This window comes from Gastrolobium bilobum, unplaced genomic scaffold (assembly GCF_033153095.1).
Source record: "Gastrolobium bilobum isolate Gb01-03AN ecotype WA unplaced genomic scaffold, APGP_CSIRO_Gbil_v1 utg7360, whole genome shotgun sequence".
NCBI classification, from domain to species: domain Eukaryota; kingdom Viridiplantae; phylum Streptophyta; class Magnoliopsida; order Fabales; family Fabaceae; genus Gastrolobium; species Gastrolobium bilobum.
In genome coordinates, this window is record NW_026898299.1 from 253,636 (window position 1) to 277,201 (window position 23,566).

The 23,566-nt window shown below is 32.6% G+C and overlaps 1 protein-coding gene across 1 annotated transcript; it reads left to right on the forward strand.

The window, feature by feature from the left end:
* The first annotated feature begins 11,493 nt into the window (after positions 1–11,493).
* On the forward strand, positions 11,494–18,974 carry LOC133314696 (cytochrome P450 711A1-like). The gene is made up of 5 exons (XM_061516217.1): positions 11,494–11,732; positions 16,935–17,087; positions 17,522–18,305; positions 18,416–18,511; positions 18,645–18,974. The coding sequence occupies exons 1-5, from the start codon at positions 11,494–11,496 to the stop codon at positions 18,972–18,974; spliced, it is 1,602 nt and encodes a 533-aa protein (XP_061372201.1).
* The last annotated feature ends 4,592 nt before the right edge of the window (positions 18,975–23,566 follow it).

Genomic DNA, 23,566 nt, shown 5'->3' on the forward strand with positions numbered 1-23,566 from the left:
TGAATCATCATCAATGTCACTGTTGTTGCCAGTTTTGATGTCAACAGCAGGACCATCGACATTATTATCATTGGCAACATCAATATGAGAAAAATATGTATCCAAAAATATTTTGTAATCTTCATCTACTTCATCAATGGGCATATTTCCGCAACTCTTCAAAGCTGTCCTTGTAGTATTGGCACAGCGATTGTGCTTTAAACTGTCAATTAAAATGACCTCCCTTCTCTTCCATCGCCTTTCTGCTCTTCTTCTTTTAACCTCAGAATCAGGACCTTTCCAATTCTCTCTTATATGAGAATCACCAGGGTTAATCTTGATTGAAGCAAGCCTCATTTTCTCTTAGTGAGAACAATGTCCTTCTTCCTTTGAAACAGGAAGGCTCACTGTAAATACCAAAAAAACAAAAAAGAAAAAGAAAACAGTCCCTTTATTATGGCAGAAATTGACATAATGAGGAAAATGATTACTGTGGAAAATACTTATCTAGAAATTGTGGTTTGGGCTACTAATGGAAAACATTTTGTTTATTGCATTATTGGAAACAAAATGTAATCAAAACGACAGATACAGTAATAGCAACTTAATTAAATGCAACAATAGGCATTTAAGCTCACTTAAATACAATAACAATATGATGAACATTTTGGAAGCGGGGGTTTCTTAAATCAACAACCAGACTAACACAAATATAGTGTTCCAAAGCCAGAATAGATGAGATGCACAACTAAAAACATTCAGCAGTAACAATCATACCCATTCTGCACATTTTATCTTCAACATAAAGAACAAGGTAATAAGCTGCAAACAGTTGGATGAGTAGCATAACACATCAAACGAGGCAATCATGATAAAATGAACGAAAGAATCAACTAAATAGCACATCCCTGTGAGCCACCGTAATTGATGGCAAAATTGAGAATTTCTCCCCTAGACAAACTTGATATTCATTGAATATCAAAAAATCCCACTCAAGATAACCCAACCTGGAATGACCCAGATGGATGGTGTGTTCCAATTTACCCACATAAGAAGTCCCATTCCATCAGGCCAATTGAAAGTTCAATTTCCTATAAAAAAATCACCATATTCCAAAGACCCATCATCATAATTATAACACATGTGATTCCCATTACCCTGAAAAAAGACCCATTCCTTCATTCTTCAAAATCATGGTTTGTTTCCTATTCCTATCTTACCCACTGATAACTAGACCCAGTGCAGTGCTGCATGCACCCCTCCACTCTCACATTCCCCCTTCACATACGCTCCCACAAAAAATAAAGAAATTAATTAATAAACATTCGACCAATGAACGCAGATATTATAATAAAACATGACAACTATATATGAAATAATAACACTGTACAAGAATATTGTGAAGAAAATAAAATAAAAGCAAGAAGGGGTTACCTAGTGGAGAAAATTGGTAATGCGAATTCGAGAAAGAAAGAAAATGGAATAGGAGAGCGACCGTAACGGACAAGTTCAGAGTAGTGAACTGAAAGTGAAGACACAACAACACCACGGATAACTCTTTCTCTTTCTAACGGACATACGTTATGTTGCGCTGATATAATCTTTGATGGAATGCATCGTATTATTTAACATAACTACGGAGAGAAAATAAATATTGGAATAAATAATTATAAAATTATTATTATTGATTCAGTTAGGATTCTTTCACGTGAGATCGTCATGTTAAATAAATATATTCCCACTCTTTGAGATTTGTACGTGCATCAGAGTTAAATATTTATTAAATGTTGTTTTGATAATAAATATTTAACATTTTATCAAATATTACTGGTGATTTCTTATTTAATAAGAACCATTTAAAAATGTTAAAATATTAAAATAAGGTCACGATTATTTATGTAATTTATAATTTCAATTTTTTATCATTAATCTTATTATATTTAACAGTTTTAATTCTTAAATTATATGAGTCATTCAATATTAATGATAAAAAAATTAAAATAATATCTTATATTCTTTGATCGGAGGAATTCATGTTACCCTTACTTAATAACTAGTTATTTGCGAGCCATGTTCGTATACAAATCGAAAAGTGAGACTCACGGGTGCATGTTTTTTTTTGTGAATAGGGTAATTGCACAATATAAATTGCTTTTAGATTAATATTTCTCCGGCCTTCACTCCAAAGGGTTTCTAAGGCATTCAATTTTAAAATCTTCTTAATAAGTATATTAAAAAATTTAAATAACATTTAATATATTTTCTTAAATATTTATAATTACTTAAATATAAAATAAATAATTTAAAATTTATTACAATTTAGATTTTCTTGTGTTCTTTTCATCACGTTTCCTTTTATATTACAAATAAAAGACACAAAAACAATTTTAATTGATGTTACATAACTAGAGGTTTACTCTCAAATTTCATATAATATTCTTTTCTAAAGAGATTTCACACTCAAACTTCTTTTCAAACGATTCTCACAAGAGTCACTGAGCTAAGATAACTCTTCAAAACAGATTTACATTTCTTTATATAGGAGAGTGAAAAACTTGTCCTCTATCTAGAATATTCTCTATTACTAAGGTAGGTAGCATTTATGGAGATAGTTATTGAGACATTGAGTCATACACCAATAAATATGGTGTATGCTTAGCCATCAAACATTAATGGAGGAATACACCCAACAAGGAAGTGTTGTAAAACCCGGCCCGACTCGGCCGGGTCGACCCGAAACTTGGTGACTCGGCCATCAGACCGGTTCGAGTCAAGCATTGGACCGGTCATGCATTGGCCCGGTCAAAACCCGTACAAAATCGGTCAAACCCGGTGACCCGGTAACTCAGTGACCCAGTCGGGTCATCCATTTTTTTTTAAAAAAAAAACCAAAATTGTTTTTGTCAAAAAAAATGTAGAACTCATTTTAATTTTTTTTTTGTAATCTTATTTGCTATTATACTATTCTACAATAACATCAAATTTCAGCTTCCAATACTGAAGCAATTTGTGGAATAATAAATTAAGAGATTGTGACATATGTCATTTTTAATGTAGTTGAATTTGAAAAATATGAGTTCAATGTCATTGAGAGGTATGTTTAGGAGGATTTTGAGTTCCAATTTAAATTGACATAGTAATAACATGCTTTTTTATTTATTTATGCTTCATATTTTTTAGCTTATTTAATGAATCTTGTTTAATTCATTTTAGATATGAAGAATATAATTGAATTTATATGTTCATAATTATATATTTTTATAATCTATATATATCCTGGTCAACCGGTCCGACCGGTGACCCGATGACCCAGTACCCCGACCGGGTCGATGTCCGGGCCGGGTTTAATAACACTGCAACAAGGTATACTGATGTGACCCCTTTTTGTTTTTATATAAATTTTTATGTATTTTATTTTTAATGAAATGTTTTTAACATTAGGTCTCAATCATTATTTTCAAAATTTTGACCGAGCATTGAATTGGTCAACGTATTACTTCACGGTTTTTTGACCCAGTACCCCTAATTAAAATAAATATTATTATTATATCCTCATTTTTAAACTATTTAAAAAATCTGATATTTTTCTTAAACATAACACCCATATGTTTTTATTTGACCATTGACTAATTAATGTAATTGATTAACTTTTGTGGGAATGAAATAATTGATTACCAATTACTTGTAATCAATTAAAGGGGAGAACTCCTTGACCTCTATTTCACTTGCTGTCTCTTTTTTTTTCTCGCACACACTATTCTAATGAAACACACAATACAAATATATACATAGAAAACTACCGACTTTGATGGCCAGCATTTCTAAGAGGGAAGAAAACGCACATACGCCAAGATTTATCGCTTTTATGAACCAATAGAATGAGGGAAGAAAAAGAACTCTGACTTGGTCGTATAAACCCAGACGATAGCAACCTAGAGACTTGTTGCCCAATCTCAGCTTTCTGCAAATGTGCATAACGATAAGGACGAACATTAATTGGTTTTACTTCATTTACAAAATGAATAACGTGATCGATTCCACTAAAAGGAGGAAGACCTTGAGGCAGCCCAAAAATAGTTTGAAACTCACAAAGAATCTACCAAAGCTCTGGAGGAATATTCGATCTTATGGCTTCTAATTCAGATAGAAGTGCATCAGCTACAACATCTAAACCCTGCGAAGAAAGATGAAAAAAATTGCTCTCCCCATTAGACAGAGAGGTTTATGATGAGTGTCTATTACCTATTAGCGTAATTGATGAACCTTTCCAGATGAACTCCATAGTCAAAGCATTATAGTTGTGTGTCACATGACCTAACTCACCCAGCCACTGCATTTCTAGAATCACACCTTCAATCTTCAAGTTCAATACCCACAAATCGAAAACAAACACATGATCTTGGAGGTTGAGCGAAACACTAGGGTACTTATGCTCACAGATGAGGAACTCACCATTGCCCAAGAACACCCTCATGCGCTTGATACGAACTGGAGAAAGACCCAGCTTAGAAACAAGGTTAGAGTGCACGAAATTATGCGTGCTACCTGAGTCTACAAGGACTGGAACCACCTTAGAAGTCACCCGTGTAGTGAAACACAATGTTATTGGATTCATGTCTCCCAAAAGGGAGTGTAACGCCGCATCTTGCACCTCTTGAACCTTGGGATCGCATTCCATAATATTTCCTCAGTTGGATCCTCTTCATCAGACTCAGCTATTAGAACCAACATTTTCTCTTGCACCTATGACGAGATGCCCATTTCTCATTACAAGTATAATATAAACCCAACTTCATTTTCTATTGCACTTCCTCTGGGGACAATTTCTTGATTGGCAATGAGGAAGAAGCAATGGATACTTGTGAAGAAGGAGGATTTGTAACGCTACCGGATGAGAAGAGGGTGGCATGACCAACATTATTTGCCGCAGGGACTACCCCACTTGAAGAACCCTAGGAGAAGGAGAATCTTGTAGAGAACTTTCTAGTCGTTGATTAGAGTGAAACCTTCACTTTCGAATGGTGTTCTTCATAGGCATGAGCCAACTGCATCACGTATAACAAGGACATTGGGTAATGAAGTTGGTTGCACGACAGAGATCAGGTTGTAAATCCGAAATGAAAAAATTCATCAGCAACTCATCGCCCAATTCAGGAATCTGATTCATCAAGGTCTCAAATTACCTAACATAATCCCGCAAGGAACCAGTGACATTTGTATATGACGAAAATGAGAGCGCAAGGCATGTGCAAAATCTGTCCAAGAATGAATCTTACCACTTTTGTAGACCCACTGGTACCATTGAGTTACGTGAAGAGTGGGTAGCAGAGAACTCACAAAAATGGGCCTTCATGCAGTCACCAACTGTTTGACCTGGGACACCAACAAGGAAAGTTGTTGTTGAAGTTGTGAATAGGAATCATCCATGCGTTGCTGCAGCGCTGTTATCTATTGAATCTTCATAATGATGCAGTTTAGATAAAAGCATCAGTTATTAGGTGTTAACCTAATGATGAAGAAGAGGAGACAAAGAGAACAAAAAGCATGAAAGAGAAATGCAACTTTTGTATTATTTCATGCATAGTACTTTTTTTTTGTACAACTATTTACTCTTTTTTTTTTGTAATACACAACTATTTACTCTTTTATACAACATTACCCAATATCTCAATGACACATGACACATCCCACTATAGCTACTTACAACAGATTCAGCTCCCTTGTAGCAACTCATAACCACCCTAACGAAAATAATATTTCCTACCCTTCCTGTCATTGTTAATCATTCCTACAAAACATTAATTTATTTTTCAATATAATCCCTTAACCACATAAGCTTACGTTTGTCTCTAAACGGCATCTTCCTCTCCGTAACAGTGTTTGAGAACGGATAATCTACCTTTAATCGAACACTACTAAAAAAACATCAATTAGAGACGGAATAATTCCGTCACTAAGTGAATATTTTCGTCACTAAGTAGATTAGTGACGGAATTAGGGATGGACAAAAATCCATTACATTATGGCTCGTCACTAACAGGTGGAGACAGAATTATGAATCTGTCCCTAATAGAGACAAATTTTAGGACTAACAAATCCGTCTCTATCTGAGACGGAAAAAATTATGTCACTATTAGAGACAAAAATATTTCCCTCCCCGATAGTGATGGATAAATCTGTCCTATGATATTATTTTCTGTCACTAATTTATGCACGTGAACTATGTGTAATCCGTTCCTATTAGAGACGGAAGTTGTTAGGGACAGAAGTTGTTCGTCTCCATTAGTGATGAATTTTTCCCCTCTCTGTTAGTGACAAACAATTTTCTGTCTTTGTTAGTGATGGATAATTTTCATCTCTGTTAGTGACGAATATTTTTCCTTTCTATTTGCGATGGATATTTTTCCCTCTCTATTAGTGATGGATTGTTTCTGTCTCTGTTAGTGAGGGAAATTTTTTTTCTCTATTAGTAATATATTGTTTCTATCTCTATTAAGGACAATGTTTTCCATCCCAATTGGTGACATATATTTCTGTCTTTATTTTTCATCCCTAATAGTTGAATTATTTTTCAAAATCAATTACATTGAAAATTTAATTTTTACCGAAAACTAATATTAATTATAATCTAATATTCTTATAGGAAATCCAACTGACACAAAGTATAAAGTAGCCATACTAAATGAAAATAAAGATCAAATCAAATCCAACCATTGCAATACAATAAGTTTTTACGTGAATTCATAAAAAATAACAAAATGTATGAGATAACAAGCAATATTCACAAATGAAGATAAGAAAATGAAATATGCATACTATCAATTATCATCATGCAACTGAGCATCACTATAATCATCACTCTGTGCATCTAGTGCCGAAGCAGTAGTAGTGGAGGTGCGCACATCTCCTCCTAAACTAGCCATCAACATCGCCAGCTGCTCTTTCATAATTGCCATCTCTCGGTCTGTTTTTTCTTTCATAATTGCCATCTCTTTGTCTGTTTTCTTTTTCATAACAGTCTTTTGTTGTTGCGTGTTCTCATATTTATGCTTCAGCTACTCATTTTGGCTGGATAAGCTGGTGACCAAGTCTCTCATGTGATCATACTCATCTGTGGAGACTCCTGACAAGCTAGCAGAAATCTTTGTGGACTAATAATTCCACGCCTCTGCACCTAAACCATATATTCGACCTTTCTTGTTCATACCACCAACAGCCTGCAATAATAGCACTTCATCAGATTGACATGTGGATGCCTCTGCCCCAGCCTCCAATGCATTATCACGATCAGTCCTTCGTTTCAAAAAGTCCTCCTAAAATTACAAAAATTACATTAGTTATCACTTAAATTTGATTTAATGTCAAATAAATTTTTTTTCTCAAATATCACAAACTTACAGCATATCCCTTTGCCCTCTCATTAACCCATAAGCCATCTGATTTAACTAAGTGCATCTTCTTAAATACCTCCTAAGATAATACTCTGGATTTATAATAGGATCCATCCTCTACAATACAAAAGGTTATCCAAACATCCATAATGAAAATAAGAAACCATAGTTTTTAGTTGTACAATTTTTAATTCAAATTACTTACCAATCTCTTCTTAATTTCTGTTGCTGGGATAGAACCTCCAACATGTGCTGGTCCTTCGTATTTTGATCTATTTTGTTTGTTTTTCTGATACCTTCTTTGCCAACTTGCTAAGGCCCATTTCTCCTGCAGCTGTGGTAAAATATCTGATTTCATCCATGTCCCTCTCTCCGTACCTACCCGGACCTTGTGCAAATGATGTGACAATAAATATTATGCTTTGTGATGAAATGTCTTTTGCATAAGAACCTCATGCTGTGGAACACATTTATACATTTTCTGCATATACAGATCATATAACAATTAACAAGGTGATTGATTAATGAGTAGTGTATACTGATATAAAATAAATGTACATACAAAATTAAACAATTATCACATACCCTAAATTGTTTATACCAGTTGTCTCCCACTGCCTTGCGAACCTCTCCATATGACAACCAACTTGTATTAAAGTTACTTTTTACGATGTCAGTTATTTCTCGCACCACATATGAAGGGTCAAACTTGTGATCACAAACACAAACAATTAGAAACTTGTTTACAAAGAAGAACTTAATTAACTACACGAATACAAAAAGCATTCAACGCTTACGCCGTTCCCATGGGGCGTATCCATATCAACTCATCAGCAGGATCTTTGCTCCCCCACACGGGAAGCATCAATGCACCACTAGACGTTGTCGCAGTGAAAGAGTCAACACCAGGTGTAGGGATGGGTGGTGGGCTAGCTACCTATGTGTATCAATTCAAAAACAATTTATATGTCATTTATATAAGACAAATACTTAAAACATTTAAGTTCATGGAAAAACCTGATTTGCCTCATCTGTAGAGGCAGCAGCATGCTCTGGAGTCGGGGTAGAAAGCCTAAATGATGAAGGATTAGGCTGCGAGTGTGGAGTCGACTGCAGTGAAGGGGACTTAACTCTCATTCCCCCTCGAGCTATGCCCCTACGCCTATTAATACCTCTACTTGTATGTCTATTTTGCGACATCTACATACATGAAATAGTAAAAACCTGTGATTCTAATAATACAAAAAAGAATAGAGTTGAATACATACAATATTAATATATTATCTAACTAAATGCAATAGCAGTACAGTAAGACTTAAGAAATTCATAATGGAGATGGATAAATAGTCATCTCTATTAGAGATAGATTTAAAGACCAAAAAATTGTCATCTCTGTTAGAGACAGATCTAGAGACGAATTTGTGTCTGTTAGAGAAGGATTGAATTTCTGTCTCTAAATCTGTCAATAATGGAGACAGAAATATTTTCGTCCCTAATTCCCTTTCTATTTGCATAGGATTGTTATTTCATCACAAATTTCATTTCTATTCGAGATGGGTTTTTTTCCGTCTCTAAATTTTGTCTCTAATCCATGTTTTTTTAGTAGTGGAACGAGAGAAATAAATTGATCGAGATGCATGAAAACTATACCGATGGACCACAATCCCAAAAATAAATAAATAATACTTTTATCACAATATAACTTTCTAAATATAATCTAAATTACATGTCTCTCAAATAACTTATATACAACGATTACCAATATACTTGCTTTACGAACTATAATAATAGTAGTAGTAATAATAATGCAAAAACCGTTGACTTAAATAAATAACTCTTACTTACTCTGTTTGTTTTGCCACCCATATATTTATGGGGGTTGAAATTCTACTGTTGCAGGAAAATGCAACTCCTTCCAGCAGACAGCTATAGTGTAACATATTATGTTTTTTATTTTATTTTTTTAATTAAAATGGGCCCCACATCAAAAGTTTAACTATTGCAGGAGATTTGATTTTTCCTATCACACGATAACTATAATACTCTATATTTATATCAGGTAACCAAGTTCAACTTCAAATTAAAATTGTAACGTCAAATAATGGTAATCCGTTGACCATATAATGAGACAAAATAAGAAATTATGATAGGTGAGTTGTTCCGTCAAAATATTACCATTTATATATGTACTACAAACTATTATAAAAAAATAACGAAAAATCCATTGACTTAAAAAAAAAATTATGTTTGTACCCAAAAAAAAATTTATGATAGATTAGTTTTCCATTAAATAAATGATTCTTACTTACTCTATTTGTTTTTCCACTTATTTATGCCCGGTTAACGGAAGTCTGTTCAACATAAAATAATACGAAATAATAAATTAGGATTGGTACCACAAGCATATGCATGGATCAATTGAGTTTGAGTTTTGTAAATTGTTCCATCACGAGATTTTAGTAGGGTTTTTTTTAAGAGATTGGATGATATAATGTATAAAAACTCAATTTTTTGTATCCTATTTTAAATTTAGGGGATAAATCGCACACAATTAATTAAAGTCAAAGATTACTATTTCTCTTGAGAAATACTGAGATAATTTTATCTTCTGCACTAATATAAAAATGGATGATTAATCCACTTTTTTTTTCTATCCTCTCCCTCATAGGGTTCCACTCACATACATGTGTGATTGTGAGTGCAAGAGATAAATTTATTTTCATCTTGAAGGAGAAACATTAATTCGTTAAAGTTAAACAGTTTTTATTTTTCATTTCAGTATTTTTTTTAACAAACAATGTTTAATTTATGAACTACCTGAATCTGGGATCGAAGTTCACTCAGCCACATTAATTACTTGTATTTTACTTTACTTTTTATTATTCTAACAACAAATAGCCGTCATTTTTAAATATCCATAAAGGCTCAAATTTATATATAACGATTGTCTCTTGTTATAAAGATTGTCATTATAAGATTAATTAAATTACTCCACAAAGTCTTATAGCTTGTTTTATTTATTTTTAAATAGGTTTTTTATAATTTAAATGGATTCTTTTTATTTCTAAAAATTTAAAATTGGTTTCTATTGATGATGGCCATTAAATTTCGCTTGTAAAAAGTAAATGTTTACCATCATCTTCAAACCATTTTTCTTTTTTTTGGTAAATATCTTCAAACCATTTTAATTATGCTGTTACTAGTTTCAAAGACCAATATAACATTTTATAATTAGTATAAACCTAATTGAAATTTCAAATAAACTATAGAGATTTATTTTACATTTTATTATAAGTAAAGAGTTCTGAAAAAAAAGAAAAAAAATAAAGATTTATATGAAAATTTAATAAAATTTCATAGATCCACACTAAAGGTTGAAGTGAGGTGCCTTTCAACGATGAATTTGTGTGAATTATGATGTTTGACTCAGTTGTCATTATGATAAATGAAAAAAAAAAGTCTTTTCACTAATTAACAAGAGCTTGTTCCTCTTATTTAAAGAGAGTTGCCTTTATGATGGGTCTGATAATGACTAAACTAGACTAATCAAATAATTGTACTAAAAAAAAATATCACATGAAACTCACTAATTGTACTAAAAAAATAAATCATAACCTTATATTTTAATTGTTATGGATCTCTGACACGGCCAAGTAGCCAATCCTTACAAGCTTTTAAGCCTATGCCTTAATTACTCTCTTAGGTCAAGGCTAACACCCCCCACAATGACAACTCAACCTCCATTATAAATACAAGGTTTATGCCTCATGTAATAAATAAATAAAATCAACAAAGTCCGACACGATTGGTAGATAACTGACAGTAGTTCGATCTCTGGCCATGTGCATAAAAAAAACTTTATTGGAAGAGGCTGTATCCACAATCACGTGATCTCTCTACCGCAAGAGAATTAATCATTGACTTTCGACAAAGAATATACTTGGAATAATTTCCAAAAAAAAAGGACCGAAACAGGCTTATCTAATTTGCTGACGTGTTCAATCATATAACCCCGTAGCTCCTCCTCCTTCTCATCCTATCATTATAAAAGCCTCACTCCATGATGCATGGAACCAAACCTTCCATCTATACGTTTGCTATATATATTACAAGGAAAAATAAGATGGTTTTCATGGATTTGGAATGGTTGTTTCCAATTTTAAGTGTCCCTTTTGCTTCAGCAGTATTCACACTGGTGGCATTAATGGGAGGGTTATTGGGTTATTTGTATACGCCGTATTGGCGAGTAAGGAAGGTTCCAGGTCCACCATCTCTGCCCCTGCTAGGACACCTTCCTTTGCTGGCTAAGTATGGTCCTGATGTGTTCTCAATGCTCGCTAAGAAATATGGCCCAATCTACAGGTATCGTCCTGTCTTCTTCCATTTTACACAAATCTTTTTCAATTCAATCTATATAATTAATTAATATTCTTCTAAATACATGTAACGATTAGAAATTTTTATATGCGGCTGATATTAATTAATATTTTTGTATTTTTCAAAATAATTGGATTAATGAATATTTCAATTTAATCTATTATGATAAGTCTATTGTGATCATATTTAGTTGGATTTCTGATATTTGTTGTTATTGGGCTTAATTGGATGGTAGCGTAAGCTTTAATCTGATCCTAATTTTTCATGATGAGTGGATCCCATGGATACAAACTCTTTTCTAGGTAATTGGTTAAGTTCCCTTTCTAACTTATTTATATTGGGATTAAACCCCATGAGCCATCATGCTCTCATCGCTTTATAAGGCCACCAATTTTGGAAACTCTCATTGCTGAAGGCCGTCAATTTTGAAATAGGTCGTAGAGAGAAAAATCCTAATATGTAGTCCATTTTTCCTTCGGTTTTGTGATGATCAAAGATACACACTTCCTGACTTTGATTCCATATTAATTGAATATTTTATAATCATGTATATGATCCCGGTTTGATAAATCTTTCGTTACGTAGATCAATAAAAGCATCAAAATGATACCAATCTCTATTGGCACAATTATAGAACACAAGCAATCTCCTTAGGGACTAGCTGTGATGCACTCATATTTTTTTAACATTTTAGAGTCTTTTATCACATCTCTTATCTCTTAGGGAGGAAAATATATATTATCAACGGAGAATCGAACAATCGGCATATCATTTATTAAAGGAGAATATTATTCTCAAAGTGAAAGAATTTTTCTCTTATATACTAACGAATTAGAGAAGAGAGAATAGAGGAGAAAAAAATAAAGTGGACTCCACCTTTGATTTGCAAGTGCATGAGAGAAAAATTCTCTAGTGTAACATGAGAGTAATATTCTCCTTCATTAATTATGATAAAAAAATAATATATTTATACTACTCATATCTTTATAATTATTTTTACTCATATTTCAATTTTTTCCCTTTTAATAAGGGAATAAATATTTCCGTAACACTGAAAATATGCTACTTGATTAATTACGAGGATGACAAGCTAAAGCGCTAAAACCACTCCAATATTTCGTATCAACACCCATCTCCTTACTTGATTTAAGGATAAATTTTTCTTTGCTAATGTCATTTAATGCAACTATCAACTAATGAGTTGTTCCGCCAATTAATTTTTTCTTCTCATGAGATTTTATTTCATACTTTATAATTAAGAGATTAATCTTTATTTGAAGTATTAATATTATCCCTTCTACCAAGCTCTTTCATGAGGAATCGAACCTCGGATTGCAGTGGTCCCTTCTTTGATTCTGAACTAAAACTTTGTTTATCAGTTTGGGTTAATCATATTTTTATTGTTTGTATACTGACCCTAATTATCTCTTTCAGGCGAGTTGCCCTCCGAGTATCCCAACAAGTTTTACTTTTTGAGTCGACTACGAAACTAATTTCGAATCAGAACTTAATCGCAATTAAAGCTCTTCGCTCCTCCGAAAGTTATATTTTGTGGGAATCGAACTTGCTAATCATATTTTATTTATAGAAGCTATATAGCCAACTCAAACTTACTAATTAACTAATTTGCTAACTAAACTAACTACTACTTGTGACAATCATATTAGTAACCACAGTATTTTATTAATTTTCTTCTTTTCTTCCTCTTCGTTGATTGAGAAGAAAAAATATTATACTTTTGATGTGATTTAAAATTAGAATAAACGTTTATTTTAATCTTTTAACTATATTAATTATGTGCATCACATTAGTTTTTTTTTAAAGGTAACATCATATAATTCGTTCTTCGTTGACAATTATGTTATTAGTATTTCTTTTCATTAAAAACCAATTTGATAATATTGCTGACTAATGTGATATTTTACGTATAAAATAATGAAAATGTACGTTTAAATCTTGCATATAAAACATAAGAGAGGGTTATATTTACATCATATTTTCACTTACAACATCTTATAATCAAATTTTAATCGTTAATTCTCTATAATTTAACGGTTATAATTTATTAGGTAATATTTATTAATTAATTATTAATATTCAATAAATTATAACCGTCAAATTAACTGAAATTAATAGTTAAGATTTGATATAAATTGTTGTAAGCGAAAAGAGATTTTAAATATAAACCTTTCTCAAAATATAAATATTCAAAACCTTCAATCTCCTTTTTGGAAGATCTTCGGCCGAGTAATGAGGACAGCTAATCTTTGAACTGTGTGCTAGTTTTCAAACAAAAAGGGGATCAGCGCCAGCATCGCCATCCTTTCAGCCTTAGTTGAATATGATGAAATCCTCATTTTTTCAGTACACAAAATCCTCATTTTATTTAATATAAATACTAATTATACCTTCTATTCTAAGCTCTTAGTTAATTTTCTCTTATGAAAAAGAACGTAACACACTATATTTTCACACCCAAGTCTGTGCTCAGGAGTTGAGTACATGATATGGTTGTCACTTGTCATCACAAAGTGTGTTTCACGTATGTTTGAATCCATGCAAGTAAAGTTTGCTTAAATAAAATACATAGTGTGAAGTTAGTAGTCACGCTTTATAATTCTAGCTATTAACATAATTAATTAATGTTAAGACTAAAGATAGAAGTTAAAAAATAACTATCACAGATACACACTTATTGACACATGAATTAATTTTTTTAATATTATAAAAATGACACGGATACGATTAATATATACAAATAATATAAAAATTTAAATTAAAATAAGCATATTAATATTCCATAACTCACTAATTGTGAATATAATAAATATTATTCTTTATTTTTATTTTTTGGTGTGGTATTCTTTATCTAATTGTTATAGTTTTTTGTTTATAGATTGTATAAATATTTTAAAAAGAATTTAAAACTATAAGTAAAAGTTCCCAAAAATATATAATATAATAGATATCCGATATCCGATATCCAAACCATTTTAAAATATGAGTAATATATCTCTTATGTGATAGCAGATCAATGTTTTTTCCACAGACACAAAAAGCAATGGGCTCCACCTGTGTTTAATTTTCTCTTTCTATTATCTGTGCGCCATACTTGTGAAATATGTCTGTAGCAGAAGATTTATAAGTTTAGCAGAAGAATTATAAATCCCTTAAAATATTATCATAACCACCCAGCAATAGTACCCATCCCAAATCTTACAGTTCATTCACTTCTCATGTTTACAAAAGCAGTATATCCATATGTTTGATAACTTTTTTGGGGTTTGTGCTGCATATAAAAAATGTTAAATTAATTTATCGTCACTTATATATATATATATATATATATATATATATATATATATATATATATATTGCATAATAATCTATTATCTTTTTTAATAAAATAATAATCCAATAATGATAATTATTTCTTAATATGAAATTTTTTTTTAAGGTATTATTATTTCTCATATTGTAGGAAATAATTTATCTATAGTTTTATCTCCTACATAGCTCATTTTTTTTTCAATTTTTTTCACATGAAACCACATGAGCCCATACATTTTTATGTGTGTGTAGGCGATAAAATTATATTCTACAACATAAGAAATATTAATAATTTCTTTTAATTGTATATTAACGCATTAAATAAGTGCTCGTGAATTAAAATTAAATTCAAAGATAATTGCCTTTAATTCTCCTCTAGATTCATCTGGCATTCAAGTTTTCTTTAGGTACCAAGAAAAAACACCGTTGTAATCTATGAAACATCGACACTTCAAAGATACTCCGACACTCCAACACGTATTGCAGAGACTCAAAAAATGATTAAAATATTGTGTTGCGTTGCATTTTTAGTACCAACTATTAGACTCATTAGATTATCATTATCATTTTATTGCGTTTAATATACATAATTAGGATATCTTATGTTTTTTTTGTAAAATTGATTGGTATTATAAGTCTAGCTTCACTTTTTTGTTAAATTATTGAATATTAAATATAATATACACTACATAAATTAAAAATGTTATTTAATATCAAAACGTATCTTAACGTGTCAAAATTTAATATTTTTTAGAATTAACTTGTCAGAGTGTCGTGTCGTATCGTATCTCGTGTTCCGTGTCCGTGTCAGTGTCGGTGTAACATCGGTTGTAATTCCCATTTTTTTTCCCATGAACTTCATTAAAATAATGTTATACTATTGAAAAGAATTAGCCATGTCTGGACCACCCTAACTGGCCCTGTCCTAAGGCCCATTTAATGATTATTATTTTACTTCGGTGGGAATTTTAGACTCATATCTCTCACTTATTCATCTCAACACGTCAAAATGCACTTGGAAGTATTACTGTTGGAAAAAAAAACACCAAAATATCACGTTAACAGTAAATTTTGCTAAAATGTCACGTGGCATATTTCGCTACACTGTGTAGCGAAATATATGTGTAAATAATTCGCTACACGGTGTAGCGAAATATGCCACGTCAGAACCAAAAATGTCACGTGTCACACACGGAGAATTTTGCTACACAGTGTAGTGAAATTCTCCCTGTCTAACACGTGGTATTTTTGGTTCTGTGCATTCTGATGTTGCATATTTCGCTATACCGTGTAGCGAATTATTTGCACACATATTTCGCTACACAGTGTAACGAAATATGCCACGTAGTATTTTGACAAAATTTACTGTTAGTGTGACATTTTGGTTTTTTTTTGCCAACAGTGACAAAATGATCACTGTTCCCTTAGTACACACACAATAGTGAATTCACTAGGCAAAACAATCATAAATCTTTCTCTTAAATAGGAAATATTTTTTTACTTACAAATACTCTTTTTTAGTAATTGAAGAGACATTTTGCATTCTTTCCCCAAATTCTATATCACTATCCCCTTTCTCAACCTTCAATGAGATACTCATAGTGACTCTCCTCCATAAAATTTCCGTCTATTCCATTGTATCTAATTAAGAACACTTTTAGTAGTACTCCACCCTATCAACGAAATAGATCTAAGCTCTTCAAAAAAGTTCAAGCCATAATCTTTTTAAGAATATGATTAGATTTAATGGAGCAAGTCTTCATGCAAAAAGTTGTAAAAAAAAAAATCTTTATCGTGTAGCATTTTCATTTTCACTATCACTGTTTATTAATGGTATTCCTATCGTTTACTCAGCAGATTTCACATGGGAAGACAACCCCTAGTAATTGTAGCAGATGCTGAGCTTTGTAAAGAGGTTGGAATAAAAAAATTTAAACACTTTCGAAACAGAAGCATTCCATCACCTGTTTCTGCTTCCTCTATTCATCAAAAGGGTATTTTCAACAGCAGGTACGCAAATTGCAATATTTTGATTTTTTTCTTTTTTTTCTTTTGTAAAGCAAGATATAAAGAAAACTTAGCACACAAAGAACTGAACATATTGCAATATTTTTGTAAAGAATGAATTCAACTTAAAAAGGTTAAGCTCTTACGTGAAAGTTTCTTTAATGATTTATATTATTATGACTTCTTATAAGAGAGCTCATTGGGCTTGAAAGATGAATAATACATCAGGCTCAGCCTATCTGTGTTAAGAAATTCTACAAGAGAAAGTGGGGATGGAGAAGATCGAACTCGTGACCTTGCGGTCACTGAAGCTCTGATATATATATATATTAAGAATCAATTTAACCCAAAAGCTTAAGTTGTTAAGTGAAAGCCTCTTTAATGGTTTATATTATATTCTGACAATTTTGATTGTTTTTGCAACTTTTGGGATGCAGGGATTCACAATGGTCTACCATGCGGAACGCCATATTGTCAGTGTACCAACCATCACACTTATCCAGATTAGTCCCACAAATGCAGTCAATTATAGAATCTGCAACCCAAAATGTTGACTCTCATAATAAGGAAGACAACAATTTTTCTGATATATTCCTCAGACTTGCAACTGATGTGATAGGAGAGGCAGCTTTTGGTGTTAACTTTGGCCTCTCTAGGCCTCATTCATTCTGTGATTCAATGAAAAGTGTTAATAACAAAGATTTGGGGGATGTAGGTGGTGTTAGTGATGAATTATCAGATTTCATCAATCAACACATCTACTCTACAACACAACTTAAGATGGATTTATCTGGTTCCTTTTCCATGATACTTGGTCTAATTCTCCCAATACTTCAGAAACCATTCAGGCAGATTTTGAAGAGAATACCAGGCACCATGGACTGGAAAATGGAACACACTGATAAGAAATTGAGTGGCCTTCTTGATGGCATTGTGGGAAAGAGAATGAAAGATAGGAACCTAAGTACTTCAAAGGATTTCTTGTCACTCATACTAAATGCTAAAAATGTCTTCACACCTGATTACATTAGTGCTGTGACTTATGAACACTTACTTGCTGGGTCAGCAACCACAGCCTTTACATTGTCTTCCATTCTGTATCTGGTAGCCTCCCATCCCCAAGTTGAGACAAAATTGCTTCAAGAAATTGATGGGTTAGGTCCACGAAATCAGACACCCACTTCTCATGACCTTAATCACAAATTTCCTTATCTTGATCAGGTTAGTACCTTCTTGAACTTGAACTTGAACTTCTTGAAATTTTAGTTAGTCAAAATTTGAAGAATTTGCAAGCGCCAAAAGCAAATATATAATATAATCTATATATGCAGGTGATCAAGGAGGCAATGAGGCTTTACACTGTTTCCCCCTTAGTTGCAAGAGAAACATCAGATGAAGTAGAGATTGGAGGTTATCTTCTTCCAAAGGTAACTTACATAGATATACATCTGCATGAAACATGCACAATTGCATGATATACAGGGATTTCTTTTTTGGGTATATTAAATCTTCATAAAGGAGAGCTTTTGTTTTGTGTTGTTTTGTGTATTGTGTAAGCAGGGAACATGGGTATGGTTAGCACTTGGAGTCCTAGCAAAAGATCAAAGAAACTTTGCAGAGCCAGAAAAATTCAAACCAGAGAGGTTTGACCCCGAATGTGAAGAAATGAAACGAAGGCATCCTTATGCATTTATACCATTTGGAATTGGACCTCGGTCTTGCGTTGGTGATAAATTTGCCCTACAAGAGATGAAGCTCTCTCTTATTCATCTATACCAGAAATATGTGTTTCGGCATTCACCTAATATGGAAAAACCAGTGGAAATCGAATATGGGATAGTCCTCAACTTCAAGAACGATATCAAGCTCAGAGCAATAAAAAGGACATAGTGGAATTGCTAAGTAAACCGTTTAGGTTGAAGCCATAGTCTACTCTAGAAGATGAATAATAAATATATAGTTTATTAAAGTGTGCTAGATCCAAGAGTGAAATAGTGTCATAATACATATTAAAGTAAGTTTTTTTTTTTGTTTTTTTTAATGAATATAATAAGGGCATACGTTTTGCTGTTGTATTTGAAGGAATTTATTTCAGTATGTTCTGGCTCAAGATTTAAGTCCTCTGGCTCACTATTTCGAATCGCATCGTCACTCCACCTTTGCTAGTGGGTCTAGCTATCTTTGAGCTCTTGATGATAATTGTTATTGCGCTCCCACCCTATTTATGTTTCTTCTAGTTATAGTATTTTGGATTGGTATCTCTCTGTGTAGTACCTTATTTAATTTACCACTCAGATTGCAATAATATTGCTTTATGCTCTGTTATTTTGATTTGATGCTATTTAATTTGTATATCTGGTGGGGGGTTCTGATAGTTGTGGACTACACTCTATTCTTTTGTTTCTGTCCAAGACTAATTATGGCACCAAGGAAGGAAAATCCTTGAATTTGAATAACTTTAAGCTATAAGCCTATAATCAAAGAGGAAAGCTATAAACCACCTATAGTTAGCGCTCTCAGTGCTGCTGAATTCATTTTGTTTCAAGACAAGGATGCAAATATGAAGTTTAAAATTAGAGGGTAATATGGTCGCTATGTGCAGGTCCAAAAAAAAGGTTAGTGTGACTTTATAATTATTAAAAGAATAATATAAATAATATATCTTTACCTACTTTAAATTTTTTTTTAGTTGAATTGATTTTTTATCATGATATTTCAAAGTTGCTTTTACATAAAGCTAATCACATGAATTATCAGACCTATAACCTTCGAGTCACAAGTACGGGAGAACATACTATCAAGCACGTTGATCAACTGGTAACGGATTATTCCAGCTTAATTAATGGTCTTGATTCGAGTCCGTAGAAATGCAATTGTGTTAAAATTTGATAGGGAGAGATTTGCCTCCTATATAATTCTACCCAGCTCAAATTGGACTAATCAATCAATTGATGAACTCTCACATTGGTTAAAAATATGCTAAACGAGGACCATATAAGTGAAAGGGTTCATAAATTTAATGCCTTAAAAATTTTGGTTGAGACGTGATATCCTGATCCCTTATAATATAGAGTTTGTAGCTTGGCCATTTTGACGGGCACCCCTCGTGACCCAACAAAATGATGCTTTTCAAAAGCTAAGAATTATTTATAGGAAGAATAGTGAGTTTGGAATACTTTGCCATTTACAATACTTGTGATCACGAATCAATTTTCTTCTGTGTCGCAATTCGTAACTATGACGAGTTTATGTAATAGCCCTGAGTTAGAGCATTGGCAGCTGTGTTAGTTTGGAGCCTAATGCTTGGAATCTTAAAACTGTTGAATACCGAACCTTGTTCCGCTACTTTATTTAAGTTGTTCTGCTCAAGCAAGCCAGACAAAATGTTCGTAGTTTGTTGTCTATCTTCTTTGTATGTTATGCTACGAAGGAAAGAGATTGAACTTGGGCTACATTATTTTCAATAGGATGAAAAAACTGCTTAGGAAAGCCAAAGGTCATTTGCCATATGGTATGGTAATCACAAAGATTCTTCAAGCCATTGATATTGCAATTCCTTCTAACGTGGCAATTCAAGAATTACATCCTCGAAGCAATTATTGTAACGAATAGATGAAGTACATGAAGTTTAAAACTTAAAAAGCTTTATATTTTTGTTATGCATATATAATGCAATCTCTTCTATTCATTTTTGTGGTGCGTTATGTTCTTAATTTTGGACTGTATATTGCATTTAACCTTTTAATGCCGAAGGGGGAGAAAGGACATGTTTACAAGTCTCTTTTAAGGAAGCATAAGTTAAGGGGGAGCATTCCTTACTAATTTTATTTTTTTAAGATGTTGAATTACAGTATTATCTGCTGCCAACTCTGACAAACTATGTTATTGTCATGTTCATTTTTGTTTCTCGTGTCATCATCAAAATGGGAGAGAATGTTGGGTTATGATAGATTTGATTTTAAGTATGTGGTTTATTTTGTTGAGTTTAATAAGTGCTTTGATTCTTTTCCTTTATGCATATTCTTTCCGTTATACTTTGGTCATACTCTATTCTTTCTCTTTGCTATTACACTTCGACTTGCTATTCATCTATTCAGAGAGTCTTGAAATCATTGGACTTTATACATAAGAGCAACCAAAACCTTAGGTGTTTAGTATCTGTTCTAATTAATTAGAAGGAAAAGGGTATCGGTAGCATTCAAGGTATTTCTTACAACCTAGTGTACTCTATTTTGAGTTAAGATAGAGGGAGGTTTTGTGGTGTTCATTGGAAAAAAGAGTCACTAATTTGGGTTGAGATAGAGAAAGGTTCTTTGGGATCGATTGCTTGGGATTAAATGCAGGACAGTCACCATGACCCAAGGTAAATTCTTTATTCTCTCATTTCCTATTTTTCTACGAATTTGGATTTCAATTGCTCGTAGGTTCAATTTTATACTTTTTTTCTGGTTGAGCCCACGAAATAAATTCACTCCACGTCTCTGAAACACGGATACGCAATTTTTGGAGAAAAATGCGTGTGCGACACGTGTCCGACACGGACACACGTTCGGACACGTGTTCGACACGCGATCAACGTATGTGGACACGTTTTGACATTTTTTTATAAAAAAGAAATAAAATTACAATTAAAAAAAATAAAAAATATTTAATAAAAAGAAAAAATCTGTAACCCTATGTTATTAGAACCGGACCGATCATTGATCCGGTCTAGATACCGGGTCACTGGGTCAATGGTTCAACCGGTGGGTCACTGGTTGAACCGCATGAACCGGATATATATATATATATATAAATTTATATTTTATACTTAATTATATAATAAATATATTAAATGGTGCCATCTACACAATAACTTGATGTAGTTTAGTGGTATTGGCTATGTTGTTTATCCTTAATGCAAGGGGTTCGAACCCCATTACATAATAAATATATTAAATGATATAAATTATTCAACAAGTGATAATGGTGTTGTGGTAGGAAACGGCTCTCCTCACTCCAAGGTAGTGGCTTCGAATCCCACTTCTTTCAAAAAAAGATTTTTTAACTAATTTTGAAAAACCGATTTGAAGGGAAATCGGTACGTGGTTTATGACCGGTCACTGGGTCAATGCCGAGTCGATTACTTAAGCGGTCCAATGTTATAACCGGACCAGTTGATGGGCCGGTTTCCCGGTCAACCGGCCGGTTTTAATAACATTGAACCCTATCCTTTCTTGTTCGTTGACGGCTTGACGTTCTTCGATTCTCAAATCTCTCGGTAAGTCTGTTCTTGAAAGGTAATCAAAACTTCAGAGTGTAAACCAACCTTCACTTCCACCACCTTACAACACACAACAACAAACCTTGATTAGAGTCACATAGCTGAAAACAAAAAGGATCAAATAGATTGTGAGTTTGTGATCTACTCTTACATTTGTCATTCCGCTTCACTATATATATGTGTGTGGAAAAGCAGGACAGGATTCAAAATCTGAGGGAAAAATTGGTACCAAAAGTTTCTGTTTTCACAAACCTTTTAACAGGTGAGGAGCATTTAGAAGAAAAAGGGTACTATGGTTTTAACTTTGTATGTCTTGGACAGAGCATATGACATAGAACAACCTTTTATATAAATAAGCAACGCTGCACCAGTGAAGAAGGAATTGAAAAGGTACTTGGAAAAGTGCCATGAAGTTTGTTCATCTGTAGAATTAGTGGACAACATCTTATCCATTGATAAACGATTTTTGGTGTTACTCCCTTGTTTGCTAGTCCTTGTGTAGGTTGCTGCCAAAAAGAATGAAAAAGAGATACCAGGTTTCCAATTTTTAAGTTAAAATATTTAATTAGTATATGAGTTATTTTGAGTTTTTTTTGTAAACATGAATTATTATAAGTTGTTATATGTATTAAATGATAATAATATTATATATATTAAAAATATTATTTAATATCAAAACGTGTCTCAACGTGTCAAAATTTAACATTTTTTAGAATATCTATCGTGTCGTATTCTATTTCCGTGCATCATTGCTCCACGCAGCACCTCCTATCTCAAGAATATCATATCAGATTCTCAGTCTCTAATATAGCCCCTAACACGTGTTAATCTTGGTAAGTCCAGAAGAGGGCACCGCAAAAGCACTGAACTCGCATTTGATTGCAGAGACCAAATTTTGTTGAAACTTGAAAGTGACCTAGGAAAAAATATCCATACATACATCCAAAACGGCACTATAAGTATACCCAATACGAAAAGTATTTAACATATATTTAATATTTAACATAAAAGATATTAAAGACCATACATACAATTGATAGAAAATATATCATAGACTAGAAACTTCGAGACTCAATATTCCATAGTCTCTTTCAAAGCAAAGTCTTTGAAACTTCTTGCAAATTACCTTAAGAGACTTGGATCATTCTCATCCACATCCTTAATATCACGAGTCACAACCTATTTTCGTACGCTAATTTCTATGTATATAAACCCTTCA

Excerpts from the sequence above, each read along its gene's own strand:
- LOC133314696 (XM_061516217.1), top strand. The coding sequence starts at position 11,494 with ATGGTTTTCATGGATTTGGAATGGTTGTTTCCAATTTTAAGTGTCCCT. Across the intron at positions 17,088-17,521 it reads AAGGGTATTTTCAACAGCAG|GGATTCACAATGGTCTACCA; the intron begins GTACGCAAATTG and ends TTTGGGATGCAG. Across the intron at positions 18,512-18,644 it reads GAGGTTATCTTCTTCCAAAG|GGAACATGGGTATGGTTAGC; the intron begins GTAACTTACATA and ends TTGTGTAAGCAG.